An 18,368-nucleotide genomic window follows, 5' to 3' on the forward strand; every position below is an offset into this window, starting at 1 on the left:
GAGAGGTTAATCGCAGACAAATAATCCCACAGATAATAGAATAAATAGCTCAGTTTTTCTGCTTTTAATCTCATGAGATTAATCTGCAGAGACTAAAACAGGACACGCATAAGGCTGCCATAGTGCAGTTAGATCCGATTTGTGCTTGCAATTGCTACATTGCAGGCACGTATTTAACATTGCAGCATATCATGTGTACATGTGTAAAAGGCTGGGTGGGCATAACAGTGTGTTACTATCAGAAATAAATTGTGACAATGAGAAATGGATAGATCTGGCTTAAGGTGGCAAAGACAATACTAGATGAATGGAGCATTACAAACATTTCTGTATTACAGCAAATGTGTAGTATATAACACAATATTCTAGAGCTATTTTCCTCTGATATTTACTGGCAAGACTAATGTAAGACAAACATATTATAGGTTTTGCTAGGAAATGCTGCATATTTCATAGCAGTCATCATGCCTTTATGTTTGTATACTCATGTGGCATCAAGATCTACAGAACAGTGGAAATGACTAAAGAGATATACTTAATATACATTGTATGTTAATAACAGTGATTACTAAAAAAAAAATAATTTAAAATACAGGTTTACATTAAATCTAAATTGTATTTTGTTATTTACAGCATTAGGTAAAAATGACACTGTTACATATATGGGTACAAAAACTGAAAACGCATAAGGAAATAATACTGCTCAAATTTGTTAAAGGAAGCAATCGTAAAAAAAAAACTAAAAAAAAACACATTGCGCAGGTAAAAGATTATTTTACTTAGATGAAAATAAACTGGTGAGGAATAATTTGTGTTTTGATAATTAACTTGCGTTTGAAAAATATCAGTGACAAAGTATAATGGAAATTACTTAAAAGAAATGTTCACACAATAAAATGCGTACTTCAGCAAATTAGATACAGTGGCTTCAAAAAGTTTCTGCCCCCTTTTGAATTTCTTCTATTTTGGCATATTTGTCACATTTCACTGTTTAAGATCGTCATCCAAAATTGAACATAAGCCAACCAGACTAAACACAAAATAGTTTTGAATGCTAATTTCATTTATTGAAGGAAAAAATACAGAGCACCTGTAGTACCCATGTAATGTACCACCTTTAGCTGCAACCAAACGCTTTCGGTAACTGGAGCTCAGTCTTCCACATAACTGTGGAGGAATGTTGGCCCACTCTTCTCTGCAGAATTGCTTTAATTCAGTCACATTAGAGGGTTTTCCAGCATGAACTGACATTTACGGTACTGCCGCAGCTTCTCAATTGGATTCAAGTTAGGAGTAGGCGACTCAAAAATCTTAATTTAGTTTCTTTTGAGCCATTCACAGGTGGAATTGCTCTTGTGCTTCACATTGTTGCCTTACTGCATAACCCAAATGCGTTTGATTTTCAGATCATGGATTGATGACTGGACACTCTCAATTCAGACTTGTGTCAGTTATTGCAAGTTGCCCAGGTCCTCAAGCAGCAAAGCATCCCCACAACATCATACTACCACCACGTTTGACTGTTGGCATGATATTCTTATTGTGATATGCTGTGTTAGCTTCACGCCAGATGTAAATGGACCCATGTCTTCCAAAAAGTCCCATTTTGGATTCATCAGTCCACAGAACATTAGCCCAAATGTAAGACAAGCCTTTATGTTCCTCTTGGTTAGCAGTTGTTTTCGCCTTGCAATCTCCTATGGATGCCATTTTTGCACAGTCTCTTTCTTATAGTGGAATCATGACTTAGGCGAACAAGACCTGCAGTTATTTAGAGGTTCATATGGGTTCTTTTATGACTTCCTGGATGAGTTGCTGATTCGCTGTTGTTGGAATTTTGGTAAGCAGCCATTCCTGGGAAGATTCACCACTGTTCCAAGTTTTCTCCATTTCTACATATCAACTGTCACTGTGGTTCGCCGAGTCCCATAGCCTTAGATATGGCTTTGTAACTCATTTCAGAATGATGAATTTCAAGAACTTTCTTTCTCATCTCTTCTGGAATTTCTTTTGATTGCATCCTACTGTGCTGCTTGTTAAGACCTTGTAGCCAACTTCACATTATTGTTACGGCCCTATTTAAATGATGTTTTGATTCAACAGGGCTGGCGATTGACAATTCATATGGGTTTATTGGTTGAATGAGTAACTCAGGAGGCAATTATTATTTCACACATGGCCAGTTGGTGTTGGACAACTTTTTTCCATCAATAAATTAAATTGTCATTTAAAAACTATTATGTGTTTATTCAGGGAGTCTTTGTCTTATATTCAGTTTTGTTTGAAGAGATGAAACAATTAAGTGTGACAAATATGAAAAAATAGAAGAAATCAGGAAGGGGGCAAAAACTTTTTCACGCCACTGTAGATGCGCATGTACCAGTGAACATGCCTTATTTTGATGAAGGCACCCTCATTGACCTTTGCCTATATGAAAACAACTCTTCCCACCCCAATTCGGACTCCTCAGTTGTAAGGATCAATGCATCCTCATAGCATATGACTCTGCATAGTCACTACATTTGTGTATACTCTCTTTGTGAGCATGCAGAGTAAAAGCATGCAAGCTATGCAAACAAGTATATGTTCAACTTTACATCAGCCCCAAAACGATTGGTCAAAATCACAAATCATAGAATCCTTATTCAGAACAGATTTTATTTTTGACAATTCAAAAAAAAGTTTATTTTTCACATATAGATTTATTTCATATATAAAAAAAAGAAAAATTCACATGTTTAGATTTTGATACAAACCTTTTCTGATCATGCCCAGGTGAGCAAGCTCAGTGCAAAAATAAAAAAGAGAAAATAAGAAGAGGAAATCTGGGAGACAAGGTAGGCCTTAAATTCACCAGTGTTGGCCAACTGGGGACATTGCTAGAGAGAGTCATTGGGATTAATGGGAATGTATTGCAGTATTGAAGAACAAATAATACAAACAGAAAACAAACACAGTCTAAATTTTAACTAGTATCTTAGTTGGCAAAATACACTTAACCTCAGACAATTAAACCTTAGAGTAATAAGAGACGTTATTTGAGAACCCAATGTTGGCGTTCTCAATAAAGTAGACTGCTTACTCCAGTGTGTCTTTATTTCAATTTCATAAATGTCCCAACCCTGTGTCATCAAACTAGCTGTAGTGGAAATTAATGTAATAATTAAAATAAAAATCCTTCTTGCTCCTGGAAATATGATGTATACAAGTGAAGACCTGCTGAACTAAAAGGCAGGGAGTGAATGATTTCCATTTTCTCACATATGTACAAATACACAAACACATATTTTTCATGCACTCAGTGCCCCTGATCATACACCATGCTGTGATGCATGTAATTCTAATTTCAGCCTATAGATAAGTCACTTCAGTAACTAAAAGTAGAACATATTTAATTATCTCATACTAGATGGTGGGGTGGATGAAAATATTTCCCCCAATGTATATATTACAAGACCTGTAAACAGACAATGATCTAGATACATCTTTAAGAATTATTACATGTAAGAAGCTCTTGGTATAAATAGCTATGGACATACATATACTGCTTCCCAGAATCCCCTGTTAATACACAAACCTCACAATGGAGGATGCAATACCTTAATTTACTTTTCTAACACCGCATGTTGAGGCTGGGCATGTCCCGGCTTGTTTCCTAGAACATGTTATCACAAACAGGTCAGACTTTCCCTAGATTCCATAAGTAAAAACAACACTGTTGTCATGTTAAAAGAGATAGTTACCCTTTAGGTTTCTGGTTGTAGGAAACAGAGTTGCGGAAAGAATAAAATAAAACTAAAAACCTCTTTGGGTACACAATACTGAAATGATTACTTGCATGGACAAGGAATATACTTGATTTCACAGAATAATTTTATCTGTGTGAGACAAAAAAAAAATGACATTTACCACAAACCCTGCACTAGAATGCAGTTATGTCCCAAAAGTGTCTATCATTTGAGAGAATTCTTCAGAACATTCTAATGAGGGAAGAGCATATGCAGAATCCTAGCACATACAAGATGGCTGAATTCATGACCAGACTTGTCTCCCACATAAAGGTTATTTCACATCCAACAAACTGTACAAATGTAAGTGTTCCTCAGACATTATACTTGTTTATCATCTTTTGTGGAAATGCTGCAATACCTTCCACAGCTTCAAAAGAGATGACTGCACGACAGCCGACCAGCTCCACTGACTAACAGGGCCTCTGAATAATGTCGGAGAGCTCCTCAAGACATGGTTTGCAGATGTGGAAATATACATTAATTGGTCCCATTAAGATTCATAATTGTAGCATAATCTCTTGCATCCATTCAGGACAAGATATGCCATCTGGGCAGTCACCCCCAATAAGGAGCCTCTTTAAATTATTTTTGAATACAGAGTCTCTCAGAGGAAAAAACTCAGAGGCTTTGTGGCAAGTTCTAAATGAATGAAAAACTTTTGTTTAAAAGTGCTCAGCTTTGCTAGGATTCCATTGTATGAATATATCTTTATATATTTATATAAGTGTATATAAAAAACAGAGTTTTGAAAAGCCTGGGTCCAGGCTTGCATGGGTCATGGCTGCAGAACAGGTGCTATATTAAGCTGACAGTTACGGCAATCTGCCTCTTCGGCCGCACACACTTCACATAGTACACCATGTTGGCACTGTAACATTGTTCTGTTCTGGTCCTGACATTTGTGACATTTCATTGACTGGAGTTGATAAACTGCCTGAAACATAAGAAAACATTACAGTGCATAAGACCAAGACCATGATATAATAGCAGAGAATACAAGGGCAGCACAAAACACACAGATAATGAGGTTGGCCAATTTTGGACACCATTCCTCCCACACCATAATGTAGTCCTTCAGTAGGACTCCCAATTAACAGCGCATAAAAGCAGGGAAAGGAGACACACTAAGAAATAAATGACTATGCGCCACTTTCCAAAGCCGCTGCATCTTTGACTGTTTTGAACTCTGGATTCAAAGGGGCATTTAAATTAGATATAAAAACAGGTGTTTTTAGATTGAATATAATTTTCACTTAAATCCAACGGCTGAAACCACCAAAGAAGTGGGATGCAATCAGGAAGCCCGACAGCCGGCTTCCCGACTGTTTTATCCTGGCGAGGGTTGAATGACAGGCGTCTAAATCTAGACGGCTGTCACTTTTCCGACGCCGGGAGACCGGCACCCGGAATCCTGATCGAAGGGATGCCGGGCGCCTTGAGCGGACAGCCGCGGGGGTGGGGGGTGGGATTAGGTTTAGGGCTCCCGGGGTGAATTTAGGGTTAGGCAGCCCCCCGGGGGGGTTAGGCTAGGGGGTGGGAGGGTTAGGCATCCCCGGGGGGAGGTTAGGGTTAGGCACCTCCCGTGGGACTTATTTTTAGGCAGCGGGGAGAGGGGGGTTAGGTTTAGGCACTTAGAGGGGGGATTAGGGTTAGGCACCCGTAAGGAGGGTTAGGTTAGTAAGTACTCACCTACGGACGATCAGGATTTCCAGCGCTGTCGGGATCTCTTCATTTGTCTGCCTGCCGCTGCCGGGATTCGAACTCCCGGCCATGCGGCCGGCGGTATTTCATACCGCTTCCCAAAGAAGTGGTGGTTTTCAAAAACACAGCATAGTAAATTTACCCCTAAATCTCTCCCAATGTTTCAATTAAGCAGGATAGGAGGGTGCATAGCATGCAGCAGCTGATGGATTGGAAACATTTCCCAACCTGCACTCTCCCCTCCACTTGGGGTGTCCAAACATTACACCTCAATCTCCTCAGACTAACCTTATCAACTCTCTCCAGACTGGTGTGTAGCTGCTTCTGAATGCTATATAGGGTGGTGAGAGGAAGACCCTCTAATTCGGACACAGAGCTGTGTAGCTTAGAATCCGGTGCTCCGGGAATTCTCTCCAGCTCTTCCTGAAGTTTCTTCAGCTGCTGCTCTAGAGCATCTCTCTGTTCCCGGGCCAGTTCACATTCCATGCTGGCTGCTGTAGCTCGCTCATTGGCCTCCTCAGCTTCTTTTTTCCAGGCATCGCAGGCCTGATGAGAGAGCAGTAGCTAACAAAGATTTCACCTTCTAATATTAAAAGTTGAAGGAGTGATGAAATGTCCCTCCTCTGAGACCTCTATCAATAGCAGACAATATATAATATACAAAATATGACACAATTCTGTATGTAGAATCAAAGATGAATGCTACAAATTGATTGGCAAAAAGCAAGGTACTTGCGTACATTACGGACTAATTGCAGAGAGAACCCAAGTGTCCTACACTCATTATTATTATCAATCATGGTAATGTCTAAATTAGAGATGAACGGGTTCGGATTAGTTCGGATTTTCTCGTCAAGTTCGGATTTTTCCTGCCAAAAATCGTCACTCAGAAAGAGGCAAAACGTCATCTTTCATGGACAAACATCATCATTCCTGGACTTTTGTCCGGGAATGATGATGTTTGTCCATGAAAGATGATGTTTTGCTTCTTTTTGAGACCTGATTTTTGTCGGGAAAAATCGGAACTAATCCGAACCTGCTCATCTCTAGTCTAAATCACGGAGAGGACCCTGACGTCATGAGCCAGTCCGTCGTCATTCCCTACCATCCAAGTGAACATAGAGGGGGAATATAACCTTAGGTGGGGACAACTTTCAGTACTTGTGTACGTAAAGTACACAACTACCATTTAAAACATTCATTGGGGAGGTGTGGCCTGGTAGCAGACTGTGAGGAAGTAAACTGACACAGCTCTTGCCCGATTCCCCAATTAACCCCTCAAATTGGTGCTGATTTCAGGCCCACATCACCTCTTCAGGGGCTCTCACATCCCCAGTACCCTCCGGTGCAACTACCTAACCTACAAGGTGGTCACGCCATTTGCTCTCGCCTCCTCCTCACACAAGGCCTACCAGCCGCTTAAAAGCCGCGGCCTCGAGTTAGAGCCACCCGTGGCCTGTCATACCCGCCACTACTGACGGCGCTTCTCTCTGCGGCTCAAGGGACGGCGCTGCTCTCTGCAGCTCAAGGGAGAGTGCCGCTACCCAGTCCCCGCTGCAACATCTCACCTCAGTACTCCGGGCGGCGATAGTGCTGAGGGCCGCGGCTGACAGGAGGCCGCCATCTTGACTCCGACCTCTCACCCCCGCCGCTGCTGCCGGAGCCGAGCCCTATGGCTGCCATACCTCACTCGATCTCGACCTCCGCTCTCCTTGGTGCCTCCTGCTGATCCCGACGAGCGGTAGGATCACACGTGTCCTTCCAGACGGGGATCCGCCATCTTGGTTAAGGCTCAATCAACTCCAGCCACTGTTACTCACAACAGAGCTCTGGTTGTTGCTGTGACTTCCCATATATGTTCCCACCGGTATCAGTAAGCACTTGAACCCCCTTTGGAGACTTGGAGCCAATAATGTACTAGAGCCCTGTACATGGAAACTGCACCATTCAGTTGCTGACTCACATACAGCACATCAGGTATCAGTTATTTCTATTTTCATAAAACAGTGGCCTACACATTATACTCTCTCCTTGGTCTCTGGGGACTCTTTTAGCTACCTACTTGCAATATTCCACCCCCTATCCCATGGCCTATTGTCATTTCAATAAATGCTTGAGCGACATTCATCAATGACCCCCTAAGAGCACCAAGGCTGTGCCCTCCTGTGGTTCCTATCTCTATCTTCGGAGAGACCCTACAATCCAATCCCATTTATTTTTGTTTACAAACTTCCATAATCCCGGGACTGATATATCTATTCAACCCGGCCCCAACGCCAACTATACAGTTTTGTTGCTCTCCCGCTGCTGGGTTCCCTATTCGTGCCACCATGAATAGGTCAAACACTAACTCCAGGAAAAAAAGCAGGAGGAGATATCTCCCAACATTTCTCTAAAGGTGACAAACCCTCATCAGCCATCTCCCATCCCTCCCCTCTCTCAAAGTAACGGCGATGAACTACCCTCCACGGCCCTGTCCACTAATGAGGACATCCTGGCTTTGCGGTCTCTTATTACAGACCTAAAAGACTCTCTAGAAACCAAACTTGACAAAGCTATCTCAATTATCAAATCGGATCTTTCTTCACTATCTACCAGGGCCACCAAATTAGAATCTCGTCAAGACGCCTTTCACAAATCTCAAAACGAGGTTCATAGGGACCTAAACCATATTATTCAAGATCTTGCCGACCTCCGTAATAAAAATGAGGACCTGGATAACCGCGAAAGAAGAAATAATGTCCGCATACAAAATATTCCAGAGTCAGGGACCTCAGACAACCTAGAAAATTTCCTCGATAAAGTCTTTGCTTCCATTCTTCCTGACCTAGGCTCTCACCAATTTCCACTGGAAAGAGCCCACCGAGCCCTCCGGCCTAAGCCAAGAGATGGTGAACCCCCTAGGGACAAATCATACGCTTCGTCAGTTCAAGGACAAAGAAAGAGTTATGGCTCCAACAAGGGGTAAACTCCATGCCATGTACGATAACATCAAATAGCAAATTTTCAAGACCTAGCCCCTATTACAATTTTAAAGAGAATAGAACTTCAAGATCTGACAAGAGCTCTTCGCAACCGAGGGATTCACTACAGATGGGGCTTTCCCTTCAAACTGCTGATCGACAACAATGGGAAAACGATTGTGATCAGAAATCCCAAAGAAAGTAAAGATTTTCTCTCTCACTTAGAGGACTCTGGCCCTTCTCCCCCTTTGTCAGGAGACACTTAAGGATATGAATTGCCCTCTCCTTATTACAAGACTGACCAAAGGCAATCGGTCAAGCTAATCATTGAAGACGTTCCTGGTCATGTGCTGGGGATTACCTTCCTCATCGCGGAGCTCCTGACTTCATCGAGAGCCTCTATACTGATGGACACATTACATCCTTTTATTTTCCACTAGAATTATTTTATACTATATCAATTATAACTATACCTGTTATCTTTCTGTTTTATCACCTGATATATAAACGGGTTCTCGTTTTACACTGTTATATACCTATCAGTCTGCATACCAAAATAGTTACTAGACTGCAATATACAGTCCCCATGAATAGCTCAAGTTTATTCACAATATGATCCTTTAAACTCAGATTTTTCTATTACCGGGTATATACCTTATATGTTGTACTATATTACTATATGTTATTCTGATCTGTACCCATTTCATATCTTTCCCACATGGATCTCTACACTCTTCCCCCTCCCCTCCCCCCCTCGTTTAAACTAGAGTTTATTAGATCTTTCTGTTTCATTGCCCCTCCCATTTTTTTTTTCTTGTCTCTCCTTTTTCTCTACTATATAAACACAAAATGGAGGGCAACAGTTCTCCAACGCTCCCATTGTTTCCCCTGTATCAGTTAGACATATTACATTATATCTAAATATTCATTTCACAGTTCAACTCTATTTAGTTTCCCCTAGGTAATTGGTCTACCCTCACTTCTACCTTTTTGGACCGCATTGTCCGGCCCCTGGGTGTGTTTTCCTCGGCAGGACACGAGAAATCCCCACCCGCCCAGTTCACTTCCTCAACCCTCCCCCCCCCCCCCCCTCCTTTTTTTTTTTTGTTGCTTTGGTTGATTCTTTCTTTCTTTGTCCCTAGGTGATTATATCTATTTTATTTGTTATTCTACCCCTCTCTTTTGAAAAAAGAGGGACCTCCTTTCTTCTCCATCTACCCTACTTTTCCTAACCTTTCCAACTCCCTATCCTACCTCATTTTATTCATCACTGCTTATAATACTCTACCCAAATGCCACTTACTTTTGCTTCACTTAACGTCAAAGGACTAAACACCCCTCAAAAACGCTCCTCACTTTTTTGGGCCATCCGAAGTCTCAAGGCTGGAATTGTGTTGCTCCAGGAAACTCATTTTAAGAAGCAATAACACCCTTCATTACACTCTAAACGATTCCCCACAGTATACTACTCTTTCAGTAACACCAAACACAATGGAGTGGCGATCCTAATCAGCAGTAGACTCCCTTTTACTCTAAACTCAGTGCACACAGACTCGGATGAACGATATGTGGAATGCACAATTGCTAATATATATGCCCCAAATCAGACCAATCCTCATTTTTCAAATCAGTTTTTGCTAAACTAAATAAATATAGGATGGGCAACCTCATCGGAGGAGATTTTAACACTATTCTCGACCCTGTCCTTGATAAAACTCCCGCCCCTACTAAGACGCGACCCTGTCCATCATCTCGATCCCTAAACAAACATCTTCAGGAATCGGGTCTTTTTTACACATGGCGTGCCCTCAACTCCACATCTAGAGATTTTACCTTTTTCTCGATACCCCACCAATCTTACTCGAGAATTGATCTGATCCTTAGTTGCAACTCTGCTTCCAAGCATATTGTCGATTCTTCCATTGTTCCCAACCCATGGTCAGATCACTCCATTGTCACCGCGCCTTACGATTTCCTTGATATACCTCCATCACGTCCCTCGTGGCGTCTAAACTAAACCTTATTGAATATCCCAAAATTTCAGGAAAAGGTGAAATCTGCCCTAGCAAACACTTCTCTTTAAACACCGACACTCATAAGGGTCATAAGGCCGTTATCCGCGGACATATCATCAGTTACGCCTCCTTCCGGAACAAAGAACGTAGATCTCATAACTTCCTTGACCAAAGACATTGCCCATCTAGAAACTGCCCATAAACGCCAGCCATCCCGCACCATATATAATAAGCTGACCTATGCCAGGACGACCCTTAATAACCTTCAGGCTGAAAAGACTGAACAACCCCTACGTTGGCTTAATCAAAAATTTTATGAGAAGAGTAACAAAGCGGATTCCCTATTGGCCAATCGATTAAAAGCCTGGAAAGCCAGAACCGCTATCCTAGTGCTCAAAGACGACCAGTATAACCCAGCCACTATCAATTCCCTATTTAAAAACTACTACGAGCGTCTCTACAATCTTCCCTCATCCCATGACCCCTTGACCACCACTTCTTTTTCTGATTATCTTACCTCTTGCAACCTCCCTTGTATAGACGACTCCACCTCCACCTCCTTAAATGATCTCATATCATATAGCGGCACTCAGGACACAAAAACCTTCAAAAGCACCTGGACCTGATGGTCTACCGATGTCATATTATAAAACCTTTCAGTCCTCCCTAATACCACACCTTACCATGACTTTCAATTGTATATTAGAAAGCTCTTTTTTCCACCCAGACACGACTAAAGCCACTATCACCGTCATGCCCAAACCCGACAAAGACCCTCTTTCGGTACCCAATTATCTACCCATTTCATTGCTTAACACTGATCTACAGTTATTCGCCAAAGTAATTGCAAATCGATTGAACCCCCTTCTCCCCTCCTTAATTCACCCTGACCAGGTGGGTTTTGTCCCGTCCAGATAGGCACTAAAGCATACTAGATGCACAATCAATTTAATTCATTATGCTAACATTCATAAACTACCCTCTCTGGTGCTTGCCCTGGACGCAGAGAAAGCCTTCGACAGGGTCTCTTGGCCCTTTATGTTCCACACATTACGCCAATATGGAATACGTGGCAAATTCCTGCAAGCTATTCAAGCCCTATATTGTAACCCTTCCGCGGCGGTCTCGGCAGGGGGCCTGCTTTCCGACTCATTCTCAATTTCAAACAGGACTCGACAGGGATGTCCTCTGTCACCCCTAATATTCGCCCTTATTATAGAACCACTTGCCACTAGAGTACGGGCCAATCCTGACATATGTGGCATCAAGGTCAAGCACACCCAATACATCCCTCCCTATTCGCAGACGACATACTCTTTACGCTGACTAAACCACTTATGGCTCTTCCTAATCTATTTTGCGAGCTTTCTATACATGGCGAGCTCTCTGAATACAGCGTTAACCACACCAAATCAGAAGCTCTCCCCCCTCCACCTCACCAAAAATACGAAATCTTTATTAAAATCAAATTTAAATTTTATTTGGAAACAATTTTCTCTCAAATATTTAGGGGTATCGATTACTAAATCTTATGATTCCCTATATAGAACTAACTATCCTCCCCTCATCAACTCAATCCACAGAGACGCATTAACGCTGTAAAAATTTATATTCTCCCCAAACTACTCTACCTCTTCCAGACATTACCAGTTCCTGTCCCACCCCACACACTACAAACCCTCCAAACCTCACTCTGCAAATTAATTTGGAACAACCGGAAACCCCGGATTCGCCGTGGTATTCTCACCAAACGCTCCTGGGAAGGGGGATTGGGGCTACCTAGCTTACGTCGTTACTATGATTCAACTCGTTTGAGTCAGATGACTGCCTGGCACTCCTCCCGACATGTGAAACGATGGGTTGACTTGGAAATCGATTTACTAGATATACATTCAGCTTCCTACCTTCCCTGGTTGCCTTGTAAACATAGGCCTAGATCCTCCGTCCTATTCCCCACCATCGCCTTGACGCTTCATAACTGGGACTTCCTAAACAAAAAACTAACCCTCTCATTACATTCCTCCCCACTAACTCCCATTTGGAACAACCCCGCGTTCCCTCCTGGTCTATCTCAATTAATGGCCACTCCCTGGACATCTGCAGGCATCACCAGGTTCCATCATATAGTTGAGGTTTTCTCCCCAAGGTCTTTCGCAGAAATCCAAGACAAACATGGACTTCCTCATAAATTTCATTACCAGTACCTGCAAATACGCCTCTTTATTACCTTTTCCCTCCCCAGTGGTTCTCATTGCAAACCTACTCCCATGGAGAGACTATGTATACACAGACCCAATGACAGGGGAACTATTTCACACCTATACCACTCTATACTAACACCAGAATCCCCCCCCACTTGAGCCACATGAACAGGCTTGGGAACTAGACCTGGGTCTATCTCTTGGAGAAGAAGCATGGGAATGCATACGCCTGGCTATTTCTAAATGCTCTATTAGCGTAGCCAACCGTGAAAATTCCTACAAAGTGTATACTAGGTGGTACCTAGTGGCAGAACGCCTTCAACGAATGTACCCTAGCTCTTCGGCTCTTTGCTGGAGAGGTTGTGGCAAACTTGGATCTTTCTTCCATATATGGTGGACATGCCCTTTAATCGTCCCATTCTAGAACATAGGGCCTGATTCAGAGCCGGACGCTCTGAACGAGCGCCCGCTCTGAATCAGGACGTTTTTTTTTTTTTTGAGCGTCCTCCTGGACGCTCGCATACCTGTGGATTACCACCCACAGCTTATGCGAGCATCCATGATGATGGTCGCGATGGTCAAGACTATAGCGACCATCGGGCTTGCGACGAGACCCTGCGGTAGGGTCTCGTTGCCGCAAGCCCTGGAGTGATTTTGGCTTTATCAGAGCCAAAATCACTCCCACTGACATCACTAGTGATGTCAGTGGGGCCGGACACAGACGGTAGGCGTTCCCATGGGAATGCCTCTGTCTGGCAGCCACGCCCCCTGCACGCCCACCAAAGGGGGCGTGCTGTCACTCACCATCGACAGCATGCCCCCTTTGGTGCGAGACCCGGAGCGACAGCCAAGTCTCGCATATGCGCACGACGGAGCTCCCTCCGTCGTGCGCATTTGGGTACCATCGACCCGCTTGCGAGAGTCCTGCGCTCGCGAGCGGGTCTGAATGAGACCCATAGTGCGTACCCTACTATCCCAAATTATTTCTACCCCACTCTCATATACCCCAGCAAATTTTTTGCTGTGTGCCCCGATCGATGATCTTTCCAATATCACAAATAAATTGGTACTTCATATATCCTGTGCGGCAAAATACCAAACTGCTCGCAACTGGAAACAACCTAACACCCCTCCCAAACAGGAACTCGTAAATAGAATCTGGTTCATAGCCAAAATGGAATACATTACCAGTTTAAGGAATAACAGTGTTAGGAAGTTCCACTTGATTTGGCGTCCTTGGTACACTTATGAAAACTTCCATCTCCCAGGTCTTGGATAGCACCTCCTAAGATTTCTTTTTTTTTTCTCTTCTATCTTCCTCTTCTTTTCCTTATCTCTCTCTTCTTGTGATCACCATTTCCCACCCAGGATCACCCCCTACCAATTTATTTCATATTTTCTTATTATTAGAACCCCTCACCCCCTTTTCTTTTTAATTTATTATTTATCCCACCCAATCTCCCCTCACCCTATTTGTAACTTTACTCAGAAATTATTCATGATTGATCTTTTTTAACGACGAATTGTTGTGTATTTTAGTAATAGTTGCTACTAATTATTTGTAACTATTGTACTGCAGTTCAATGTTTTGGACGGTGTTATTCTATTGTCTGATCAATTCTGTTCAATAAACGAATACAAAAAAAAAAAACATTCATTGGGGTCTCTCTGCAATGAGTCCGTAAAGTACACAAGTACCAAAAGCAATACTGACTAATTTGAGAAAATATAGTTACTATTTAGTTTCAACCATAGCACTTTCTCTTTTATCCACTTTGGGGAACACGGGTAACTGTGGAGTGCATAGGGTACTTTTGCAGGAGTAGGTACTCAATGTAAAATGAAAAGCTTGTTTGCATTCTGTCTCTCCTTTACACCCCTCACCCAGATGAAAGTCAGATTTTATTTTAATGCCCATAAGAGCAGGGCACTGTTCCTTCTGCTGAAGGCAGTTATTTTGTACTTGTTATTTGCCAAGTTCCCTATGAGAATCCCTCTCTGAGAGGCAGGCATACGTACTTTTTCAGCACATTCCTGCTGCTTTCACCCTGATTCTCATGGCTCTTGAAGGGTTGAATCACCCAGTCAATAGTGATTATAGTGGCCAGAAACTAAAGCTGTGGCAGCTAGTTGTGCTGGATTGCACCATGGGAGCTGCGGCAGCTAGAGAAGCAGCTTTGATCTCTCACTATGACAGGATGGGAAGGGGCTTGCAGCAATCTGCCCCAGCTGTGGCAATGCAGGACCTAAGGTGGCCGGGGTACAGGCCAGGTGGTGGCCACTATGGAGGGGATCCCTGCACTAGGGCCACATCATGTCTGAACTGGGCCATAAGAGAGATGTAGCACTTCTCATTGTTGGGCAGAATGGTCAGGCAGCCATTACTCAACAGTGCCAGAAGTTTGCTATTATTAACTTTAATGAACAATGTAAAAGCAGCATTAGTTTCGGAGGGATACTTGTCTTAATCTGTTCAGAATCTTTGCTTTAGCGATAGTAGCCATTTACACTCTCTGGCTTAGGCCCTTGCAGGCAGATATGGAGTCCAAAAGGGTTCTGAAAGCTTTGCTGACCAGAGGTCTAGTCCTCTTTGGATTATCACTTAGGACATGGGAGGAAACATTTCTTTCCTCTCAGTCAATGCTCCAAAACCTAAGGGCTAGAGATTTCGACATGATGGAGTTCCTCCCCACCCAGACAAATCTGTGGTGGGAGCCAGTCTCCTTTTTCCCTAAGCAATTTATCAGATTGTCTTGGGATATGCGGTCAGAATCATTATTGAAAGAGGTTATGACTTGGGCCATCACCCAGAGGGGTCCAGGAGACCAACTGGGGGTTTGCAGTCCCTACTTTTTTGGGGGGAATGATTGTTCAATTCCGAACAGCAGGTAGACTTGGATAATTAAATTTTTCTTGTGCAGTCCTGTACCAGCCCAGCGCATGATTTTTCTGGGTCTCCTCTCTGACACTAGTTGTAATTCTACCAGAGGTGAAGATTCTGGCCATTCAGAAACCAGTGAAAGCTATTATCTTGCCAATGGATATTACTCCTCCACTGCATGAAGATTATGGGACAAATGGTATGCAGGAAGTAGTTACTCTACTTCCTGCGAATGGAAGTAGTTCAGTTTGCACGCTTTCACTCACAGGTGTTACAAATACATATTCCTGCTGAGTTATCAAGGTCCAACCCTCACCTGGTAAATCATTACCTTCAGACTGTCCCTTGTGTGGTGGCTGAACAGGCATAATCTCGTCTTATTTCACCCCTTCACATCTGTGATTGGACCACCATGACCACTCATGCCAGCCTGCAGGAATGGGGAGCACTGACTTTGGATCTTCACATAAAGTGATAAAATTAATTTTCTCTGTTTTCAACTAGAAATGTCCCCCCAAAAAAATTCTCAAGCTCAAAATTATGCTAAATACCCTGCTAAGGTCAGTTCCACCTAAGGTTAGTCAGACATGACATGGTTGTGGAATACGCAAACCACCAAGGGGTTACCAGGAGCCCTTTGGCAATGAAGGAAACAGCCAATATATTCCACTGTGCCAGACAATATTGGTGACATTCATACCAAGAGTGGAAAATTGGGAAGTCGAATTTCTAAGCTGGCATGCCATTCATTACGGGGAGGTGTCAGTCAGTGGTTTACATGATAGCCTAGTGGAGTAACTGCAAAGTAGCTATGTAATGTACAGGAAACAGAAATCAAAAAGCAATCCTACTGGAGTTTCATGACGTCCACAAGTTCCAAGTACTGTCTAGTGTATCTTTTCCTTGGGTACTAACAGGAAACAGGATGTCCCAATAATTTGTCAGCACTACCCTGGCCAAGAAGATCATGGTATGCCTACATTCTAAGCATGGAACTGCCTTGGAGTCCTTTAAGAGACCTTCTGTCAGTGTTATGCTGACTACAGCTTAGAGGCTGCAGTTTTGTAAATTCTGAAGCTGGGTCCAAGTTGCCAATACTGTATTTGAGGGGTTAAATTAAGCTAAAAGTTCTGCACACAGGTAGGCAGTCAGGAATCTAATCGCTGATAGCCATGGATTTCAATTTAACATAACAAGGACCATGCATGTAGAATCAGGGCTTGAACTGAAATGTACCATAACCTCAGCAAGCTTTTGAGCAGGAATACGATTATTAGTACATTCAGCTGAATTTTCAGTTTGGCAAACTTTAGACTCCAGCGGTCACGAAAGTGGTAGCAGAAACACAGAGGATGATATGATTCTTTGTAGTTCAATAGCAGAACTGAAGCATTGTCTAAAAATACATAACAAATAAGTGAGGCACAGATACTCTCTCTTGCAAGTACAGTATAAAACAATCATTTTCTTGGGTGTAGTAGTGCTAGGTATCCGGACTGTGCACTGTTGGATGAAATTATCTGGATAAGCACAGCAAAATCAATCTCTAAGTTTATTCTGGTTTCGCCGATGATGTTGTATGGTCCCTTTCTGCATAAGTTCCTCTTCCGACTATACATTTGGAATTCGTTCAGATTTACCATCAGGCAAAGATGTAACTGGGATGGACACATGATCTTTCTTACACTCTAGATGACACTCTGTCAGTCATAGATCAATCGTCAAGCACCTGTGTAAAAACTGTTTACACATATGTAGGAGGGTCAATACAGGCAAGCGCATTTTTACTCTCATTCATCCGATAAGCCTCAACAATAACGATGAAGATAAGCAGCCTCATTCCATGATAGGCTCATCGATCCAGTTACTGAACTCTGAAGTATATTCCAATACTGACTGCCTGCCATGGAGCTGTGGTGTTGATCACCAAATGCAGATGGGAAGATGGTCCGGAAATCAAATATGAGCTATAGTATTTAATCTAAATAGGGGAAAACTCTGGTCAAGACCTGATCTTTCAGAAAGAGTAGGATCAAACCCAACTTCAAAGACTCTGTGGCATACACATGGGCCCTCATTCAGAGCCGGACGCTCTGAGCAGAGCGCACGCTCTGAATGAGGGCCGTCCTCCATAAAAATGGAGCGTCCTCCTGGACGCTCGTATAGCTGTGGGTCACCACCCACAGCCTATACGAGCGTGCAGGGTGATGGCCGCGGTGGTCTTGACCATCGCCACTGCGAGCCGGAGCCTGCGGTTGAGTTTCTCAACCGCAAGGCCCGGAGTGATATTGGCTCTATCAGAGCCAAAATCACTCCCACTGACATCACTAGTGATGTCAGTGGGCCGGCTTCTGACGGTAGGCGTTCCCTTGGGAACGCCCCCGTCTGGGAGGCATGCCCACCAAAGGGGGCGTGCTGTCAATCAACAACGACAGCACGCCCCCTTTGATCAGACACAACGAGCGAAGGAAAGTCCTTCGCTCATCGCGTCTGGCGCATGCACACGACGGAGCTCCCTCCGTCGTGCGCATGCTCAGTGCACACCATCGACCCACTTGCGAGCGGACAGCTGCTCGCGAGTGGGTCTGAATCAGGCCCATGGTGTTTTATCTGGAACACCAGATTACACTAGCAAGAAAAGCCCAGAAGGTCAAACAGCAAAGGCAACAAATTCACAACAGCCAGTCTAGAATGTCTAGCACTATAATCAGACACTGGTACTGTAGTTGTCCAGGCAAAGTTCACAACACCTTAGATAAGAGTCCCTCAGAGTGCATTAATATTTTCCTTGCAAGATCGTGACAGTCAGGGTCTTT

At 43.2% G+C, this 18,368-nt stretch overlaps 1 protein-coding gene across 2 annotated transcripts in view; it reads right to left on the reverse strand.

The window, feature by feature from the left end:
• Window positions 1-2,641: 2,641 nt before the first annotated feature.
• UNK (unk zinc finger) overlaps window positions 2,642-18,368 on the reverse strand; it is a 99,074-nt gene continuing 83,347 nt past the window's right edge. For both annotated transcript variants that reach the window (XM_088482538.1, XM_088482536.1), the window contains 2 exons: window positions 5,781-6,038; window positions 2,642-4,725 (listed from right to left, as the gene is read on the reverse strand). In XM_088482538.1, the coding sequence (XP_088338664.1) occupies window positions 4,567-4,725; window positions 5,781-6,038 (417 nt within the window). In that variant the 3' untranslated portion in view covers window positions 2,642-4,566. The remainder of the gene's footprint in view (window positions 4,726-5,780; window positions 6,039-18,368) is intronic.

Source organism: Taudactylus pleione, unplaced genomic scaffold (assembly GCF_031769625.1).
Source record: "Taudactylus pleione unplaced genomic scaffold, aTauple2 ptg000290l, whole genome shotgun sequence".
Lineage (NCBI taxonomy): Eukaryota > Metazoa > Chordata > Amphibia > Anura > Myobatrachidae > Taudactylus > Taudactylus pleione.